At 39.2% G+C, this 21073-nt stretch overlaps 2 protein-coding genes across 2 annotated transcripts in view; one reads left to right on the forward strand and one right to left on the reverse strand.

Annotated features, from left to right (window-relative positions):
- Positions 1–17187, forward strand: gatb (glutamyl-tRNA(Gln) amidotransferase, subunit B). Its single transcript, XM_026302592.2, has 13 exons — positions 1–186; positions 1160–1313; positions 1406–1519; positions 5857–6055; positions 6677–6799; positions 6897–7010; positions 8855–8939; positions 9561–9605; positions 10018–10210; positions 10429–10562; positions 13688–13766; positions 13892–14026; positions 14121–17187. The coding sequence occupies exons 1-13, from the start codon at positions 38–40 to the stop codon at positions 14244–14246; spliced, it is 1650 nt and encodes a 549-aa protein (XP_026158377.1). The 5' UTR covers positions 1–37; the 3' UTR covers positions 14247–17187.
- fhip1aa (FHF complex subunit HOOK interacting protein 1Aa) overlaps positions 16016–21073 on the reverse strand; it is a 25440-nt gene continuing 20382 nt past the window's right edge. Inside the window, exons 10-13 of the mRNA XM_026302591.1 lie at positions 19784–20776; positions 19518–19696; positions 18979–19099; positions 16016–18527 (exon numbers count right to left, since the gene is read on the reverse strand). Of these exons, the coding sequence (XP_026158376.1) occupies positions 18331–18527; positions 18979–19099; positions 19518–19696; positions 19784–20776 (1490 nt within the window). The 3' untranslated portion in view covers positions 16016–18330. The remainder of the gene's footprint in view (positions 18528–18978; positions 19100–19517; positions 19697–19783; positions 20777–21073) is intronic.

The raw sequence follows: 21073 nt of genomic DNA on the forward strand, positions 1-21073 counted from the left end.
ACTCCCGTGTCGTGCTTATTGTAGCTTAAAAGACAACATGGTTGTCTCCTGTGTTGCAGCAAGTGAGCTTTTGTATCGTATGAATAAACAAATAATAATATTGTATCCGAAGAATTTATGTATAATTAGACGAATAAGCACAACCAGCTCACAATGGCATGTCCAACCGCAGCCGAGAGCAAGAAGGTAAGAGGCTGCTGCCGTTGAATAGTTGGTGCCTGTTTAGCGCCACTGACCTGACTTACTAACCTGTACGCCTGTTTACGAATGTGGTTTCATAAAGTCGCTTTGATCTGTGAGGTTTTTTTTTAGTTAAGTCAAGTCAGTAAGTTTGTCTAACTAACTGGTTAGTCCCTTCACTCGTAACGTAGAGTTGAAGCGAATCATTGTTGCTATGGTTACCTACAGTTGCTAAGCAATAAGCAAGTTAAAATCTGTCATCCTCATCAGTTTGTGTTTCCCCTTAAAGGTGTTGCAGGTAGTAATGTACTTTCAGAAGGTTTGGGGCACCTGTAAGAGACATGTTTTTTAAATTGAAGACAGAAGACTGTGAATAACTAATGTGGATTAAGATGCAGCTTCTTTTTCAATCCTGTTGTTAGTTCAACAACAACAACAATAAAGGAATCCATACAAGTGTCATCATGTGCAACTTTCTGTTTCTTGCACCACAAACTCTAAGGATCAAAACTCATCATGGTATTAAACCTGAGTAAGCACAAATCAGCAGAAGTGGCTATATTATGAACCAGGCTGAGTTGTTTGCTGTTTGCTGGTCCCCGCTCTTGGGTTCAAATCCAACACGAGTCTGAGCAGTACTTCATAAAAAGTAAATTGATCCTCATGAGAAAAATTTGGGGAGTTTATTCTAAAACCAAAGGCAGAATAGAAAGTTCAACCATCTTTTGCTGATATTTTCTGGTCTTAACAAAATAAATATTCAAACACTAACTTTCTTCAAATTAGCACGTGGTAGACAATCAAGCTTTTGCTTGAAGTATATTTTCTTTAATAAACACCTGGGAGCCAAACAGAAACCAGTGTTTTCCTTTGTCATGGCACATGGCTACTTTTCTGGCTGAATGTGTCATCTTCAGTTAACATGTCCACTAGAAGTTTCCTTTATTTCTACATCATATTTTGATCCTCTTTGTCTCAGTGCTCCTCACCACCTTGTTGGAGTGGTTGGCTTGGAAATCCATGCCCAGGTTAACTCGAACACCAAGCTGTTTTCCAGCTCACCGGTTTGCTTCTCAGCTCCTCCAAACTCCCTGGTGTCATTCTTTGATGCATCTTTACCTGGCACATTACCAGTAAGTGATATTTAACTGAATTCAGACAAAGATAACCTGTTGGTTTTTGAACCTCTTCTTGTCAGATCATAATTTAATGCCTCTTTCCACAGGTCCTGAACAGACGATGTGTGGAGGCAGCAGTGATGACAGGACTGGCTCTCAACTGCACTATAAACAGGAAATCACTTTTTGACAGGAAACATTATTTCTATGCTGACCTCCCTGTGAGTTTTTCACTCCCTGTCCTTCTTTGTTATTCTCTATGCAACACCAAGGGTTTAGTGCTATCTTATCTGACAGCAATGAAGAACTGCTTTTGTCCTGCACATCATATTGCGTTGCTACTTTTTATTCACTATAAATATATATAAGTTCTCCTCACCCGCCTAAGCTCCTGAATCACAGTACTCCCAGTGAACCTTCTGAGACATGAGCTCTAATTTAAATAGTGACCAAGTCTTGCTGAAGCAGCAAAAATGCTTTTTTGGCCACACATACAGATAAATGATACGGAAAGCTGTTAAAGAAAATGACCAGTGTTTTTTCACTTACTAGCTCATTTCCCTCAGTGCACTTCTATTTTTACATTATCCAGGTCATTTCCCCTCTCCCTGCCTTTGCCAATAATTTCTGTGTAGCTTTCCTTTATTCATATGATTTAAATCATTATTGGAGTAATAAAAAGGGTAGAGTTTTCCAGCTCCACTAATTTGGGTGTGATACTTGGGTGTGGTGCTGTTTGTTTTATTATGAACTTTCTGAATTCTGAAATTAGATAATATGAAAACCAAGTACTGTAGTTAATTAAGATCAACTGTTTTATAAGCAGAGGTCTTGGAGACATAGTTAGAATTTAGTACACTGCTTCAAAATATTATTAATGAATTACTATATTTATTTATATTATTTTTTAAATCATACTCCAGCATTTTAACATGTAGCAAACAGCTGCTTTTCACAATCAGCACACACAGGGCAACATTAGCATTTATGTGCAGTAGTGTTTCTGTCTACCAGATGAAGAACATAATGTATTTTCTACCCTTTTGGCTCTGTTTTTGGTCTCCACCATTTCTGGCTCTTTAGTTGCCAAATCCTCATTGCCAACTGCCATTTCCTAACTTTATCTGGTGTTTCAGGAGCAGCTGAAAAGTAAGTTAATGACAACAGAACGAGTCTCCCAAAATAAAAAAGTTGCAGACTTTAAGACCAAAACAAGCTGAAACACCCTAAATGTTCTGAAGCCCTGTATGGGAACATAGACAGGAGATAAATGACACAGAGGCCACAGCTCATTGTTTAGTTGATTTTTACTGTTTTGTCTCACTCACCCTGTTCTCATAGCATCCTGCTTGCTGCAGCAGACAAAGACTTCCCAAAACCACTGTACACTACTATAGTCAAAATTAGTGACTTGCTGGTGAAAACAGTCAAGCATTTACCAGCTAATGAGACAGAAAATATTCTTTGGAGTATCAGGAGACATATTAAAGTTCCAAGTCAATGATAATATTTCTCGGTAATTGCTCTAGGTGTAAGTAAGCAACTATTTGCAACCATTTTACTAATATCACCTTAAAACACTGCCCCTGCCCCAAGTGGTCAAAAATAATTTAGTTCAGCTTTAATTTAATTTTATCCCACTTTTCAAATTTACTACTGTAAAGAGACAGGTCAGGCATTTTTGCCAACATACCAATCCAATGACAGTGACACGTGAAAAGGATTAGTATTTGAATGTCTAACAGGATAATGTAAGAGCTGAATTGCAGTCTGGTAAGATGATGAGGTATTGAAAAAACCATCTCTTTAATGCTGATAGTTCCATCTAACGGTCTTGCCCAAATGATGTTCACTTTGCTCTCTGTAATGGAATACTAGCACGGCAAGGTTTAACTACCCCCCTGAGCCCCAGGGTAATTTTACTTACATTATGAGTGACATTTTAAGGCTTAGATAGAAAAGACTAAATGTCATTGGACCTCTATAGTGACTTGCCCTATAGAGACCTTTTCTAATAAGTCCAGAAATTTGTGAGGGAAAGGTATTTAGGAAATTTTCATTTTGAATTTTCAAAGTCACTCCTTCACTGGTAAAATATTATGCTAGCACAGCTTTGGGCAAGGTAATGAGGAGGGTAATTATGAGCTGAACTGAAGATACCGATTTCCTTTGGTAGGATTTCACTGTCCAAAACGTCCTTAGTGACATCATAAAGTAGGAAGAAATACACTGAATATATGCATTACTGTATTGCACTGGAATAAATGTAGCTTTTGTTAGATATTTGAGATTATTTTCTTGAGCTGATACACATATGATAATGCTTGACGGAGCACCAAAGTCTCTCTGGATCTTAATAGAGTTTTTTTTCCAATTTAATATTTCACAGACTTACTGGTTATCACAAAGTGGCAGCCATACAAATTTTAATAACCATAGTAGGGATACACTATCTCCCCAGAAAGGCCATGTTTCTTGAAAATCCCTTCCAGAAGTGCAGGAATTACATTTGAGTTCATCTTCTATTGCGGAGAAGATTGCATCACTTTTGTTGGATTCATTGTCAACAGTTGACACACAGCAGGGATGATAATACCCGATTACAGTTTTTATTCTTGAGATTTCTCAAACAACCCATGCCAGCAGGTTGAGCCTGAAACATTTATTTGTGTTTTGAGTTCCCTGTTTGCAGTGTGCACATTACCTGCTGTTGCCTTGTTTTTTTTAAACATAATTATTTAATTTGCATCAATCTCTTCAGGTGCACGGGAAGAGTGGTCTGTTACGGTGTTGTGTAAAAGCCATTGGTAAAAGCCATGGCTTTTGATTATGCAAGCAATAGGATATTGTTCAGACTCAGCCTAAAGTTGGAGTGAAATTTATGCTTGTGAAACCAAATGACTAGCAGGACAGAGGGAGAAATTATCCTGCCCTTGAAAAATACATTTGTAAACTGTGTTGTACATTATTGATATGTTCCACTAGAACTCCCTGATTGCATTTTGTAAAACACCACAGTTACTCATTAAATGATTAATGCCACTGTCCAACCAACATTCCTTCTTTGAAGTGAAATGGCAGGCAAGGCACAAGTTTTTAACAGCCCTCTAATAACATGGCTCAGTGGCTCCACGCTAATCTACCAGCAAAGCAAATGATTACAATTTCCTTGAGATATTAAGTTTCCAAATAAACAGACTTAGGCTGGCTATTGAAGCTTCAATGAGTGTTTAATAAGAGCCGTGAATGTCTGTGTGAACTCAATGGAAAGCTGAGAAGAGTGAGACAACTGACCGAAGCTGGTTTGTTTAGCCACTTTGAAATGAGTCAGAAAATGACTCAGTGGATTGTAACACAGAAATGTGTTCAGCACACGCTTCTGTGTGTTGTAGCCTGTAGGTACAGTAAGTGAGAAGGCATGTGTCTATAACTGAATATAAAAAGGTGTTGCCCAGTCTGCTGTCAGAGTGTAATTGGGAAAACTTAATGTGGCTACCGTGATCTTACTAACAACAAACTTTCCGAGTCCTTCATTATTTAGCCAGACATGAAATGCAAATGCTCTTCACTTATATAGATATCTGCTCCTTAATGTGTAGTGTGGCATGGTCATGCTTCAGTGTCCAGAGACAACACTTTGAACAACACTGATTCAAGAAAACATTAACTGAGAAACAGCAGATTTTTAATAATCAGAAACAGTATTCAGGCAGTTCAGCAGTTGTACAGACAGAATCCACCCTGAACAGAAAACCAAAAAAGAAAATCTCCAAGTGTATATGTGTGTGTGTGTGTTTTTGTTGTTTTTGTTTTTGTTTTGTTTTGTTTTTGTTTTTTTTATTAAAGGAGGTGGTGTGGAGGTGATTGATTGTGTAGATCAGGTACATTGTTCACAAAGTCAGTGACGAACAGCCCCCCAATCTCTTCTCCCACATCTTCACTGTCTTTAGCATAAGTATGATTAATGTTTAGTTCCTCTGATGTGGTTTCCATAGTAACGTGTAGAACACTTGGGGCCCGCAGATTCTTTTAGGAATAAAGAAGGAGATTAAATATTTATTCTTATGCTTTTGTCAGTAGAAACCTTGAGTGAAATGGCAGTGCTCCTGTTGCATAGTAATGAATTCACATCCAATCAACCAGCACTGTGTTTAATTGATGTGTGCTGCCTCACATTTTACATGGACTCAATATATCGGCTGAGGCGAACTTATCACTGTTATTGCTCAGGGATACTAAGATTTAGCTGAAAGGCTCCAGGAAATATTATCTTACCTCCATAATTTGATTTATTTCCTATTGGAAATGATTTTTTTTTCACAGAATGAAGAATTATTGATTTCAAATAACGATCGATAAGATGAATTTATTGAATTACTGACAATTTAAAATACATCTGTAATTTATTGTATTTCGAGTAATTTGTATTGTTGGCATATTAAGGGGCCATTAAAATGTTCAGCTTCTTGCTAAACAAAATGTTTTTGATTTTGAATCCTCTATTTGCTAGACAACCTTGCTGCTCAGAGTTTTAGAACACTGTATTTTCTCATTGCAGGCTGGATACCAGATTACCCAACAGCGGCAGCCCATTGCTGTAGATGGTATGATGACTTACAGCCGTCTCGAAGGAAAAAAAGGGAGCCAGGTGATCAGAAGAAATGTCCGCATCAAACAGATTCAGCTGGAACAAGACAGTGGCAAGAGTCTTCATGATGACGTGCACAGCCAGACACTCATAGACCTAAACAGAGCAGGTAACATTAGAGACCCTTATTCTGTGCCCTATGATTAAACAAAATGGCTGCTGATGTTCCAAATGTTTCTTATTGTCAACAAATCCCATGAAAAGAACAAGAGAAACAATAAAGGGATGCTATGAATGTGTATTGACTGTATAGCCCACCCTCACATGGCTTTTTTCACTGTGCCACAGATTTTTATTGTTCTCCAAGAACTACTAAAAACATGTAAATGAACCTCACCATTTCCCTTGATGATATTTTGTTTTATTCAGCAAATGCATTATTTACAACTGTGTATGTTTTCTAAAAACTAAATGCCCAACAGGTTTAGGACATAGCTTAACCCTAAAAAAATGTTAAGTTTTTGTTTTTTGTTTTCATTGTTTTTTTAAGCTTCTGTAATGGGTTTGGTCTGCGAACACAGACAGAAGGGAAGTCGAAAAAGTTTTGAGGAGATGAAATTTACTGGTGATAAGAAAGTATTCTACATAACTACTGCTCTGAAAAACAGACAGGCCTTTTTCTATAGATTTAAATTGCTCAATAAAGCAAGAAACTGTTGAGGTTTATCACAGAGCTCCATAGGATAGATACCTTAGAGATGTAAAACACAGCTGTCTTCACATCCATCAGGTGTAGGTCTAATGGAGCTGGTGATGGAGCCAGACATGAGCTGTGGAGAGGAGGCTGCTGCAGCTGTCAGAGAGCTTCAGCTCATCCTGCAGGCTCTGGGCACCTGTCAGGGCAACATGTCTGGTATGGAAATTCATCTCTTTCTCTTTCTGAGTCGCTATACGTATAAACCCAAACATATTTGCCTCTCAGTGCACCTCTCTTACCTCTCTCTCCACAGAGGGCCAGCTGAGAGTGGATGCCAATGTGTCCGTCCACAGACCAGGTGAGCCTCTGGGCATCAGGACAGAGGTGAAGAACATCAACAGTGTCCGATACCTGGCCAGAGCTATAGGTAATCATCATAAAAAGTTATAAACTTAATGGAAAGATAACATGATGGTATTAAAGTGTGACAGACGCTTAGAAATGATGCTTGATGTGAACTTGGTTGCGTAATTGCTCATATGCATTTTCTCAAAGTAAAGGCATTTTTGTGATTTGATATTTGCACTTTTCCTTGCAAACTGGTTGTAAAAGGTAAGAAACAGTGCTGCAATGTAATTAAGTACATTTACTTAAGTAGTGCATTAAAGGAAAAGTTTAACCCTGGGAGAAATATCATTATTACTTTTCTCACTAAGAGTTAGGTGAGATGTTACTGCAATATACATCTATACAGCAAATTGAAAGCTACAGCCAGATCCCAGCAAACTTAGCTTAGCAAAAACACTGGAACAAAGTGGAAAGAGCTAGCCTGGTTCTTTCCCAAGTTAACAAGTCTGCCTACCAGCAGCCCTAAAGCTCGCACATTAACACGTTGTCTCATCCATAATAAATCCAAGTGCAACAAAACCAGTTTGCCATTTTATGGGGTGTTATTTACCAAACAGTTTTTTGGCTGGGTCTGGTCATTTCCTGGAGCCCTGTGCTGGTTGCTTGGCAACTGGTCATGGCAAGTTACTTGTATCTTACTTGAATATTTCCATGTACTGCTACTATTACTCCACTATGATTCAAAGGGAAATATTTCTGTGTGGAGTTCACATGTTCGCTCCATGTTTGCAGTGGGTACTCTGGTTTCCTCCCACAGTCCAAACGCGTGCAGGTTGGGTTCATTTGTGGCTCTAATTAGCCCATAGGTGTGAATGGCTATCTGTTTCTATGTGTCAGCCCTGTGATAGACTGGTGCTCTGTCCAGAGTGTACCCTACCTCTCACCTAGTGTCAGCTGGGATCAACTCCAGCACCCGCACATCATGCTCTGAAGGATAGGTGGTCTTGCTAATGGATTGATGGGTGTTACATACACATTACATACACTGATAATTTTACAATATAATATAAAAAGCCTAGCGGTTATGGTGGGCGCTCTATGTGTGGGATCACAATTCACAATGGTTTGTCTGGGGCCGGCCACTGATCTGTGTCACATGTCCCCCCACTTTCTCTGCCTCTTCACGACCTGCTGTCAAAACTAAAAAACAAAAATCATTTTAAGGAGCTAAAGTGAGTAAAAGCATATGAATACATGTGCAAATACACTGGATAAACACATAGCCAAAGATACACTTAGATACAGTACACTCTTCTGGAGTTTTGACAGGTCTAAACTGTCACTTCCTAACAATCACATAACACATCACTTCCATACATTTTTTTTTTTTGTTAAAATGAAAACAAGATTATTAGATTTATGAAGAGAAATGATGACAGATAGAATAGTTAATATTGGCATTGACTTGTAAAGCATAACTTTAGGACTGACAGCTATTCACAAACAATTAGCTGTGTGAAAGCAGCTTGTGTTAGTGAATTGCCTTCCTGCAGCTGCTCAGTTAAAAAAGCATAGATTTTTGTGTCAACTCTGACTTTACTGACTGTTCAATGAGCTTCACTTAAAAAGCTTACAAAGAGCCACATCCAGAAAGTTCCAGCATTTTAAATGCAGCACTGTGGTGCTCTGCTTGAATAGTTTATCATTAGTTTATCATTAATGTTATATTTCTTCAGTTGCTAAGCCGATGTCGGTCATGGAGAAAAACATCATTTGTCACAGGTATAATGTGGCAGCAGTCAGAAACCTGACTATTGTCAGTCTGTAACAGCAGATGTTCTGGCGTTTACCCACAGATTTGTGTTACAGCGTTATTCGATAAAATGTCTGTCTGTGTGTTCATTTTGTCTGTTATATCACCAGACTACGAGATCCAGAGACAGATTGATGTCCTACAGAGAGGGGGGACAGTGCAAAATGAGACCCGTGCATATGATTCCAAATCAGGGTAAGAGGATTAAAACGCAAGGCTGTGATGCCAAGCTTTAGCCACTACAACACCCTCTGACTGGGATCTCTGCCTGGTTCATTAGTCCTGAGCTTTGCTGAGGAGGAACCTTCATGGTAATGATGATGAATAGAGCTATTTGGATGCTACCGTCATCCTGTGTTATCTGTGAGCTATGTGCTACTCACAGGCTTATGAGCTTGCAGAATGAGCCAGCTCCCACACAGCTGAGGCCTTGCTGCTCTGCTTCCTTCCCATGAGGCCTTGCTTCTTCTAGGTACATAGTGAAGCATGCTATAAAGAGTGGGTGAAGCCTGTGATTAGCTTTTTCTTTTTGTTCCTCTGAAGGTGGCTACGGATCTGACTACACTAGTAAATATAGTTTTTTTTCAATAGCCATAAAGCAACAGGGTTATTCTGTGGTTTTTTCACTATTTCCCATACTGAAAGTTGATCTACTGAAATTCTTGTTTTGTCCGATCATACTTTCATAATTTGAAGATACAGCATTTGGTTAACGATCATAAAAAACAAGGAAAAGCAGCATATCCTCCGAAGAGTTTCAAAGCATTGACTCGCTCTAAATCAGACAGTGGATAATGTTTGCTTCATGTCTTCTAGAGAAACCATTCCTATGAGGGACAAAGAGGGTCTTCAGGACTACAGGTGAGTGTGAGTTTGTGGAATTTCTACACGTTCACAATCATTTTTGCCCTAGACACGTGTGTTTATTGACATACGGAAATGATATTAGAGGTTCTTGCCCTCTAGCGACCGAACAATGATGAGAGCGTCTGAGTGGCAGTTAAATGGATGGAAATATATAGCTATCACTCAGTGTCTGGACCTGAGTTGCATGTGTTTGACTTTAAGAAGGGCAATGATAGATGGAGAGACTTAAGGCTGATTGAGTCAAACGATTAGAGAAGCAAGTGAAATGTGACAAGTGTAATGTCAAGAGGACTATTAGAATCCCAACAGAAGCCAACCTTGTTTCCTTTAAGCTCATCTGTACTGCTGATAAAGCATTTCCTCCTCCATCCCTCCTCTTTTTTATACCATTCCTGCTTCTTTTCAGGTTTATGCCAGAGCCCAACCTGCCCCCTCTGATTGTGTATGAGGATAACGCATCGCTGCCCACTGGCATTGATGCGTGCCAGGCGGTGGTGGTGCAGAAGATAAGGGAAGGGCTGCCAGAGTTGCCCAGTGTCAAAAGAGACAGGCTGGTGCAAACATACGGCATCCTACCCGAGCACAGCTTCACTCTGGTGGTGAGTTTATAAGCAGGTGAAAGCAGGCAGTAAGAGAGGTATTGATTCTCTCACAAATCTGTTTCCTGGATACTTCCTTTAATTGCCATCTGATCAAATACAAGCAGAGTCAACTTGGATGCAGGTTTGCCTGGATTCAGGAGGCACTGGTGGCCTCTGCTGGGCTGACTTGATCCTGATTAGATAATGTGCATATGAAGTGCATTGTTTTGTTGCAGAATGAAGATGGGCTAGTGGAATTCTTTGAGGCGGTGCTGAAGGCAACCAAGAAAGAGCCGAGGAAGGTGATTGGCTGGGTGACAAATGAGCTGCTGGGTCATCTCAAACAGAAAGATATGAGTGTGGCTGAGAGGTGAGAAACACGCCTTTGCATTTGCCAGTATAGCTGATGAACACAGCGCTCTTTTGCTGCCAGGGCTCAGGTCTTAGGTGTCAAGGCCTGAGCACCAGACTATGAATATGTGAATATTATCTTACTAATTCACTTTGCACTGAACCTTTTGTTTGCTGTATTTGAAAATGTTGATTTTGACCTGTGGCAGAAAGATGGACCATGTACAGATATTAGGATAAATTATGAAGAGGCCTTATTGTAGCTGTTTTCAACTACAAAGTCAGGAGGTCATGAGATTTTCTCTGAATTTACTGAAACATACCGAATAGTTTTCAGTCTAAATGTTGTCTAAATTGTTCTGATAAACAAAAGAACCTGAAAAAAGGTTAAAAACTATTAACATGGGGGAACCTGTGTAAATTAATGGTGCTGACCATGAACTGCAGCATGTTTGGTTCAGGTTTGACTATGGACCTTTGTTGCATCTCTCTCTCTGTCTGTCTCCCTGATTTCCTACCTGTAATGAGTGCATAAATCTCCCCAAAAAAGTATTAACTGTCCAGATGCAGTCTGTCAGGATTCACTAGCCATTGCTTCTACTGTTGCTACTGATGCACGCCCTTGACACAGATTAACATACTACTAAATATGTGAACTTACTGAAATCACAATTATTGAACTGTTCCCATTAAAAAGTCTTTTTTCTGTGCTTGAATTCTTGGGAGTCCAGTGCAAGAATTTTAATTTCCCCCATGTTAATAGTTTTTTTCTAACCTTTTTCCCAGGTTCTTTTGTTTATCAGAAGATGCATTTAGACTGAAATAGTATTTGGTATGTTACAAAGAAAGACTCTATGTTTCAGTAAATTCAGAGAAAATCTCATGACCTCCCAACTTTGTAGTTGAAAACAGCTACAATAAGGCCTCTTCATAATTTATCCCATTCTTGCGCTGGATTCCCAAGAATTCAAGCACAGAAAAAAAGACTTCACCTGTGTTGTACGGTGTTCAGAATAAGGTCTTATATTCAGATTGTTAGTGTTCAAAAATACTGGTTAAACTAGCACATACCATAGAACAATAACATGAGTTCATTAATCACTAAATGATATTCCCTAAATCTTTGTCTGTTAATGGGAACATCCCTACAACAATCCTGAGTAAAGCCTGTTTTGACAAATCTAGTTACATTAGTGAAAAAATAACATTATTGATAGAAGGTGCTGTTTTGATCCGTCCTCGCTGTGGCCCCCTTAGCTGGAACATGTAGGATTTTGTAAATGTTCCAAAACACTTGAAATTCAATAAAGTCTTTGTAATATTTTGATGCAAACTAAAGTTGCCACGGTACCTTAAAAACAACAAAACACAAAAAAAGTGAAGATGCCTATCTAGCCAATAGTTATGAAAAATTACACCACTTTTCTCCCACTCTGTGATTTAGTGACATCAAATAATATCTCATTCATTTTAGCCGTTTTTCTTAAAATTGCAGTTAAATAGTGACCACAGGTAAAAGCAAAATGCCAAATGAATGCATCTGAGTTTGACCTGAGTTTACAAAGGTCAGCCACTAGATCACATCTTCACTTCAGCTTCTTTAGTCCAACTGTAATTAGCATTAGAGTGAAAAGTATGAACAAGCCTTCAAAGTGAAAGGCTGTGAGTCATTACAGAGCAAATGAACTTAAAATGGGTTGACGTCAGCACAGACGCTGAGAGCTTTGGTTTATCTACCCATCCCAGACTGTTCTGTGGCACATTTGTGCGCATGTAAATCACAGAGTTGCTGGTGTTTATTCATGTATAATGTTGCATTTACTTTGGTTGAAAGAAAGAAGTTAAACATAAACAAAGAGTAGCCAGCAGGACTGTGAAAAGCTGCAGGCAGGGAATAAAACAGTGAAACTCAGTCACGTAAATACTTAGAAAAACATTTTGAGAGCTTGGAGCCATAAGAAAATAAACAGCAGTTTGGATACTAAGTAAAATATCTTGAAGAGTTCTGTTAAGAAGGGCAAGTATCTCCTTTTTTGTTCATCTGATCCCAATTAGTATCAAAATTTTGTCTCTGCTGTCTTGTCAAGCCTGCCCACATTTCATTTTACTCCTCTGGCTCCAAGCACTTGAATAGGACAAAAGAAATAGAAATTGAGAAGCATACTGCTCAGGCAGAGAGGTCAAACTCCAGACATGTCATTAAAAGCTCGTCTGGACACTTTCACCAACTGAGACAAGTCAACATTCACGGTATTGCACCTTAACAAAGTTGCTGGCGGCTGCCTGAGTGAAACTCACTGTGGGTTCAGTGAAATATTTTTTTGGCAGCATGGTGACAGTATGATGACAGAATTGTGAAATATCTCACCAGGCCTACATTAATGTCATGTTAAAAATGTGAGAGATTTGAAAACCCAAATATAGTCAGGGTTTTTTTTTTTTTTTTTTTTTTTTGTCGAATGCATCGCCAGGACTTTTTACTCATTATTTGTTAACTACAAATAGCAATTTCAACAGCAATACCTTTACACCAGCATTAACCCTTTCAGCTGTTTCTCCATACTTTTAGCTTAGTAATTATTTTTTATTATTCATTACTTTTAGCTACATATTTTAACTACTGTCTATTACTTTAACAGTTTTAACACCCAGAGTGCAGAGGGTCTTGGAATTCACACGACGAGCACAGCAATGCTCCACGACTGAAGATTTTTTTTTTCTGACATTACTATTTCTAGTTTGCAGTGACTGAACCTTCTATGTAGACCTGGTTGGGAATCATTTTTCTATTTCACACATATGGGCCAAACAGAGTTGTGTTTGTAAAGATGGATACTTTTCATCTGTTTCCCACAGTGTCTGCGATGAGCTGACTGGCCCCAGTACACTGAATCAAACTTTGTCTCCACTTAATATAGTCTAACAGGCTCTTTGATTCTGTTTGCCTGGTAGCCTGGGGAGTAAACAAGCAGACATAGGAAGGAAAAACACATTAGAGTCAAATCAGAAATGTTGATAGAGTCTTGCGCCCTTTCAGTCTGACACTCCCACTTTTTCTCTCTCCGTCTGCCTGTCCATTTATATCACTGATTCTTCAGTCCATCCATTAAAGTGTAATTAAATTATCCCTTCATTTGATTTCAGCCCAATCTCCCCTCTTGCCCTGGCTGAGCTGCTGGAACTCCAGGAAACAGGGCACATTTCCTCTTCGGTTGCCAAGCAGGTCAGTCAGCTGCACAGACCATGCAATTATTCCCTTCCATCTGTCACTCAATATACACAACTGTGACTAGTGCTTGTTTGTATTCTGGTTGTCCGTGTGTCTTACTGGTTTATCCCCACTCTCAGGTGTTCCAAGAGATGTGGAGGTCATCAGACAAGTCACCCTTGCACATCATCCAGGAGCAGGACTTGGGTCTTGTTAGTGATGCTACACAGCTGCACAAGATCTGTCAGAAGGTGGTGGACTTACACCCTGATGAGGTGAGGGCTCATATGTAAATTCTCACGTGCAGTTTTCTCACTTTTTTTTTGCTTGCATGTTTGAGATGTTTAGCTTTGCTGTGCCTGTCTGTAGGTTAATGCCATCAGAAGTGGGAACAAGAAAGTTCTAAACAAGCTAATGGGCCTGGTTCAGAAAGAGACAAAGGGCAGAGCTGACCCACTTCTGGTGAGAGCAATTTTACAAGAGAAGACTTCATGAAGACTGGACTGCTCTGTGAGAAGAAAGATACAAAAATTATGTTTTAGACCTGCATAAAAATGCATATATGGCAGAGTATATGGTACCTGGTCTGCTCTGGGTTCGTAAAGCTAATGATGGTCAGCCTGAAAATGAAGCTACCATCCTGTATTCCTGAGGAGTTGAAATTTTGTAAATACTGCACAAACATTTTCAGCAGACAATACCCATTATTGTCAATATTTATGCTGTTAAGTTGTTAATAAGTAATAAATCTTATTATATTATCATTTGGTTTATTTAGTCAAAAAAGCATACATAAACCAAATGGTAAACTTAATGGTTTGAAAATGGTTAAATGTAAGTTTTTAACAAAAAGTGACCTCTGTTGAGAAAACAGGTGCAGCCGGATGAACAAAGGGAAACTATTTCAAATAAATTTAATGGGTCTTGTCATCATGAAAGCAGAGTGCAATCAAGAACCGTCTGTCTCAACCCACTTGGCTGTAATTCATTATAAACATTTATGACAAATTTATGCACCATTGACCATTTCCATATTGACCAGTATGGTCATTTGTAAGGCCTGAAAATAACACAAGCAAAAGATGAAACTGCTGACATGATAGATGCTCTCTCATCGAGAGGCACCACAGATCCATCTCTGATGTCCGCTATCAATGAGCTCCCTCTTGTGGTTGAGCCACATGATTTGCTCAGCATCTTGCTCAGTATCCTTTTGCCGTATGAAACGTTAAATACAGATAGATGGTACATAGTATTGGGCTGCAGCTCCTTTGAACAATATTTATCTAAATTGTCTCAGCGTCTTAAAATTTTTAAGCATATATACCTCTTCTTGCCTTGTGGTTGGTATTCATTGTATTTTAAAGGAGAAATCCATAATAGTGACTTCCACCTGCACTACTTGGTTTCATGTCTGTAAAATTTTGTACATTCAGTGCAGCTGAGTCAAATGTGTGTGGAAACAAAGTCATTCCCTCAGTAATGTGGCGCCTGATCCCCTATGGAGATCAGAAAATGACATTATTCAAAAAGAATTAATTTTATGAGCAAACAAGTCTTATTCAGCTCAACACATACAGTGCTGTTTTGTAGTCAGCTACAACCGTGCAGACAGACTGGTGCTTCTGCACAGCTGCTAGAGCTACTGGAGCTCTGTCGTGACAAAACAATTAGATTTGATGGTTGTACAAGTTTCAGGAGACCTTGTTTTCAGAGATCAACCATAACAGCTATCAAACTTTGATTTTTGTCTCTACAGTCTATGGTGTGACGAAATGGAAATTGGTTGTAGTTCCAGGTTGGGCTTTTTGACACAAGCACCCGGTGCCTCTTATTTTCCTTATTTGCAGTCAATTCCACACTCATATAGAACTACGTTATATTTTTGAGCTATGGAATAATGTGCTTGCATGTACAAGCATAAATCAGTAAAGTTTACGCCTTCATTACAGTTTGCTCCATCTCTGCAGTATTTCAGTCACTGTGTGAAAATCGAGAATCTTAGCTTGTTTGTTTACCCACAAACAAGACATAGTATCTTTCTGGGGACAGGGCTGTTCGGAAAGGAAATTTGCATTAAATGAGAACATCAATGTTTAGAGAACCAACAGCTGCAAACCACCTCTGGCAGGAAGGAAAGAGTAACTGCTGGTGTGAAACCTGTTAGGGAGAACAGCTGGGTTTCAGTTTTAAGAACCTGACTTTTTTTTTTTTTTAGTTTACAGAAAGGAGGGAAGCCAAGACATTAAGTGAATTCAGTGTCATTTACCAGAAATGTTCTTTATTAAAACAGGTACGTCTTAACATCAGCAACAAACAGTGACTGTGGTACTGACTACTACTGACAGCAAACTGAGGCCAAATGAATGAATATTTGGAACCTACCAACACATAAACTACACTAACTAATTTTGGTTATTATACCCACTTTATGCCAAAAACAATGACTGTTATACTTTGCTGGGTGTGTTGCACAGACTGAATCTGTGCGGGTTGAAGGGCTGTGTCAGCAGTGCATTGTGACACTGTAATATGAAAAGACTGGTAAAGTGCTCTGCAATATCCTTGTACCAGAGAGAGAGAGAGAGAGAGAGACTTCAACAATTCTGAAAATGGCTTTGATACGAATATACAATTCCAAGCCATTTCTGAAAAACACGTTACCACACAACTTTCTGCATAAATCATTGCCTGCATAGCATCAAATTGAAATTAAATGGATTTAAATGGGAACAAAAATACACAATCAAGATTAAAAAAATGTAAGTTAAACACAATTCTTGATCTTACTAAATTGTGAGATCACAATCAGCTCAGTTTAAACCACAACACTGCACCTCTTATGTCCTTCAGTTTCTGCCAATTGCATGTTACTTTTTTGTTAAAAATAGCCAAAGCTGTCAGATTATCTGAATCTATGTGATGAGTGAAATCTGAATAATCAGTTTATGTGGGATAAAGGCTGTGCAACAAATTCTGTTATCTACATTATATTAACTGCATCTTTATGCCAGATTGTGGAGGGACAGTAACTGATTCTTTTGTTACTTCAAGAAACAATGTTTTAGCTACACCTAAATACATTATTTTGCAATCAATGTTAATATACCCAGAAATATTGGGTTGAAACAGTATACTGTATGCTGCACATCTTCAGTCCCTGTGGCCTCTTTTACACTTTGACAGAGAATATCTTCAGGTAAAAAAAAAAAAAAAAAAATTACTATGAACTATAAAATATTGTGCTATTCCTCTATAAATCTATTTGAATAAAATCAGGCAATGATGTGAATTTGAATTAGAATTTAGGCACTAATTTAAAAGTATTTCTGTCCTGGTAAATTTATTTAATAGAGCCATGCGTTGTACTAAAATTTATCTTTTGTATATCTCATTTTAACAACCATGTGAATGAAAATAAAAGCAATATATAACAGGCTGCCCTCAGTAACCATTACAGTCTGAGATCATTTTCAACAGATGCAAAACTACAACTCTCCCAACAGTGATATTCAAACTTAATATAGGTACAACATCCTCCACAGTCCCGAAATAGAAGAAAGTGATGACAGCCAATACCAACTAAAAAGGCCCTAGAGTAACCGTGTTTTAATAGAAGTTTCAAGAAAAGCTTAAATACCCCAATCCCATTCTGAAAATATCCAAAACTTAATCATACCCCAAATATCCTTGATTTGCATAGTGTTCTGTCATGATAACAAATGTCTTACAATATATACATTATAAAGCATCACTTAAGTAATGCAAATTAAATATAGCGTGGATAATCCTGGATTTGGTGCTACTGTCTTGGAGAACCCGTGGAGCCCAGTGTTGTAAGAAAGTAATGCATCGCAGGGAAAATTGCTTTTTAAGTGAGAGAACAGAACGTGCATTAAAAGACTCCTGAGGTACCGTCATGAATCAACAGAACAACACCAACACAAACCCTGTGGAAACACCACTTTGCAAATTTTGAAGACAAAAGTGACTAAGATGACCAAAAGTAACAGTTGCATGAGAATCAATGAAAATTGATGTGATGATGCCAGCACTGCTGCCAGTCAGCTACAACAGTTAAAATCAAATTCTATTTTCATGTTGCTACGTCTATGCATGAAATGCCACCTGAGAATTTAACAGAACCACACTGAGTAGCAGATGTTGAAATGCAGCTGGAGCTGGTTGTAGAAAACACTGAAAACATTGTGTAAGCCCCTGACGTTCTGATAAGGACTGATTGCTAAAAAATGCTGTTTACATTAAAATCATCTCTATGGTCTGTGGTTGCTGGACCTGGAGCTCCCCTGCCTGAACATTACAGGCTGGTTCAGGCTTCAGCAAGCCTTTCAAGATGTTCCAAACATAGACCCCTTCCTTAGATGTCTACACTTTACAGAACTAGAAATATAAAATTAAAAAAAGCACATGAAAGCTTGGAAAATAAATACCATTTTTGAAAATAGATGCATAATTCACTGTATCTAAGCAGTAGTGCCTGAAAAAATAGACCATCATAAAAGAGTCTTTTAAAATCTGAATTAAGTTGGACTCATCACAGAGGCCTATTGGGACATGATTACTCTTCCATAGGAATGTAAGATAAGATGGAGTGCTCTTGTGCAAAGGCAGCCAGTTCTTTAAGGAACTCTGTGAAGAGGACGGTAGCAAAGACTTCTGTCTGGTCCAAAGAGATGGCTTTGGGTTTTGGTGGTGGTGAACTTTTCAAGATCCTCCTCACATCACTGTGGATAGAACCACTGCCACTGTTTTTGTCTAAAAATAATAAAGATGAATTAAGTTAAATAAAATGAAAACAACAAAATGCTAAGACCTAACCTGCATTTATTGGTTGCCATCAAAATATTTCCCCAAATTTAAAAAAAAAGAAAATCTGCCATATCCTCCTAAAGTACCTGGTGTATTGAAAATACATTATTAATTTGAGTCTCAGTCTTTAAAACAATTCAGATCACACAGAGGTATGACTGGTATCACTCTCATCTAACCCTCAGCAAGAAAGCAAACATACACCTATTTCCCTTCAAATGTCAGGACTGTACACGCTGGATTAAAACCCACTTGGATTTTGGGTTAGAATTAAATATGAATGTTTTACCCGATACTTGATGTGAATAATACATACTGTAACAGGTCTATGTGTAGATGCAGACAGCAATCATAGCTATCTTACAAAGAAACATCCCAGATGTGGGTGTGATGTCACCTGCTGTCATGAACGGGGTCTCTCTGGCCAGCAGCCAGTGCTGGGCAGCAATAATCAGCTCTGGAAAATCTTTTCTGGTGGCAGCCAGCTCTTCTATCTGGTTCTTCACAGTGGCCAGTACCTAAAACACACACAGAGAAAAAAAGACTGAATGTTCCGTTCAGATCTGCAGTATTTACACTGATGTAATTAAAGCTAAACTAATGAGGACAACCTTGAAATCGAAACGCTGCAGCTGACTGACTGTATTAATCAAGAATCTCATTGAATTATACATGAAAAACAGAGAATAGAGAAGCCTGTCTTCACTTTATCTTACTCATTAGTGCTCAGATTTCAAAAAGTAGGTTCTATCCTTATTTTTAATCTCGCTTCCAAGAAGTAACCTGCATGTTTCAACATCTTTCGGCAAAACCACAAAAGTCAAATCTTTCGCTTCCCTTTTCTTTAGTTGATGCTAAACAAGCCTGAGGGGAAGAAAAGGAAATGAAAGACTCACTCCCGCCCACACATGCGTACACGTGACATGTCTGTGTTACCTGGTAAAGGGAGCGAACTGTTGGCTGAAAGACTAAGTTGGTGTTGAGGAGGAAAGAACGCAGGAGAGGCTGAGGGTAAGCCGCCAGCTGAGCCAGGATGCCCGTCAACAACAAGTTGACGTGAAGCGAGTTAGACAGCATGTTCTCCAGACGAGACAGCAGCACACTAACAAATGGACCTGCAAGACAATGGGTTTATTTTTTTCAAATGTGCTGACATTAATAAACAATAGGTTGGCAGCAAAGTGAAGATTTCCTTAACTCACCTGTAAAAGGCACTGAATGGCTTCTAGCTGTGCTTCCGCTACGAAACCTGGTCCCAAACGGTGAGTGCAGTTTCTCTGGTTCTGGTGTTTCAGCCGAAAAGGAGGTGAAATCCATCTCCTCCTCCTCTTCCTCCTCCACAGGCTCGACAGGCTTCTTCGTCTCTCCCTCGGCTTTGACCGGTTTTCCCCCTGCTTCTGTGTCCAAAGTACGAATGAGTTCTTCATACTGAGCCAAAAGGTCGTCACCCAACTCAGCAGCAGTTGTGTTTCGGAGGTTAGAATTACAGTCAGTTTGACCTTTGGCCTTTGTGACCAAGCTATTTTGGACATTTTCAGCCGTCTCAGAGTTTGGAGGTATTACGCCAAGTTTCTTTTTTAGGGGAACTTCTGCTGAGCCTGACTGGGGTTCTGATGCTGACTTGGGTTTGGGCTTCCTATGTTCAGCATCTCTGGTGTCCTTCTTAGCAACAAGATCATACACCCTAACATCGTCCTGAAACTCATTTTCCTCAATGTATGAGCCTTTCACCAACATGATGGCTGTTCTTCTCATCTCCTGGATGTGCTTTGGGGGCTCAGCAGGGGGCTGTGGAGGTTTACTCTCCACAGGAGATTCTGCAGTCTGCACTGGACATGCATCATAACTATCATCCCACTCCAGCTCCAGCTGGTTCACAGAGGTTAGCTCTTTATTTGATGGTAGGCATAGTTGGGGCCGCGGCTCAAGCAGCTGTGGAGCTCTCTTCAAAGCCGCCTGGGTTTGTCGACTCTTCAGTCCCGGCTCCTCGAGGACGCCAGGCTGGTATTTCTCAGGAGGTGGGTTTTCACCATCATATAGCGCTGACCAAACCCGGCAGGCTCGTATGCAATGGCTGATGTTCAGGCATGCGTCGTGGAGGTAATGGAGGTAACTGACATCCAGGTAGATTTCTGACCCGATGGTGCAGGAGTTTCCTGAGCCATCATCTTCTTCTGAGAAGCTCTCTTTCTCCTCTGGAAAAACAGATGTTGGTAAAAGCTGGCACACAGCATTTCACTGCAGTGCTCATGCAGCACAACTAATGAATTTGACATATTACTGCAGGGGGTAAAGTACAGCCAAACACCAGGAGATCACACTATTTGATAAATTACTCATCATCCCTGTTGTTTGTTCTTGTCTCTGTTAAATGCAGATCAACACTAAGTGGTGCACTGTACTCAAAACCACATGCTCGAACAGATTTTTGAAATATAATGGTAAAACGTTTTCTTATTATCTTCATTTTTGTCTTAATGACTTCCCATTTT

This window comes from Mastacembelus armatus, chromosome 1 (genome assembly GCF_900324485.2).
Source record: "Mastacembelus armatus chromosome 1, fMasArm1.2, whole genome shotgun sequence".
Lineage (NCBI taxonomy): Eukaryota > Metazoa > Chordata > Actinopteri > Synbranchiformes > Mastacembelidae > Mastacembelus > Mastacembelus armatus.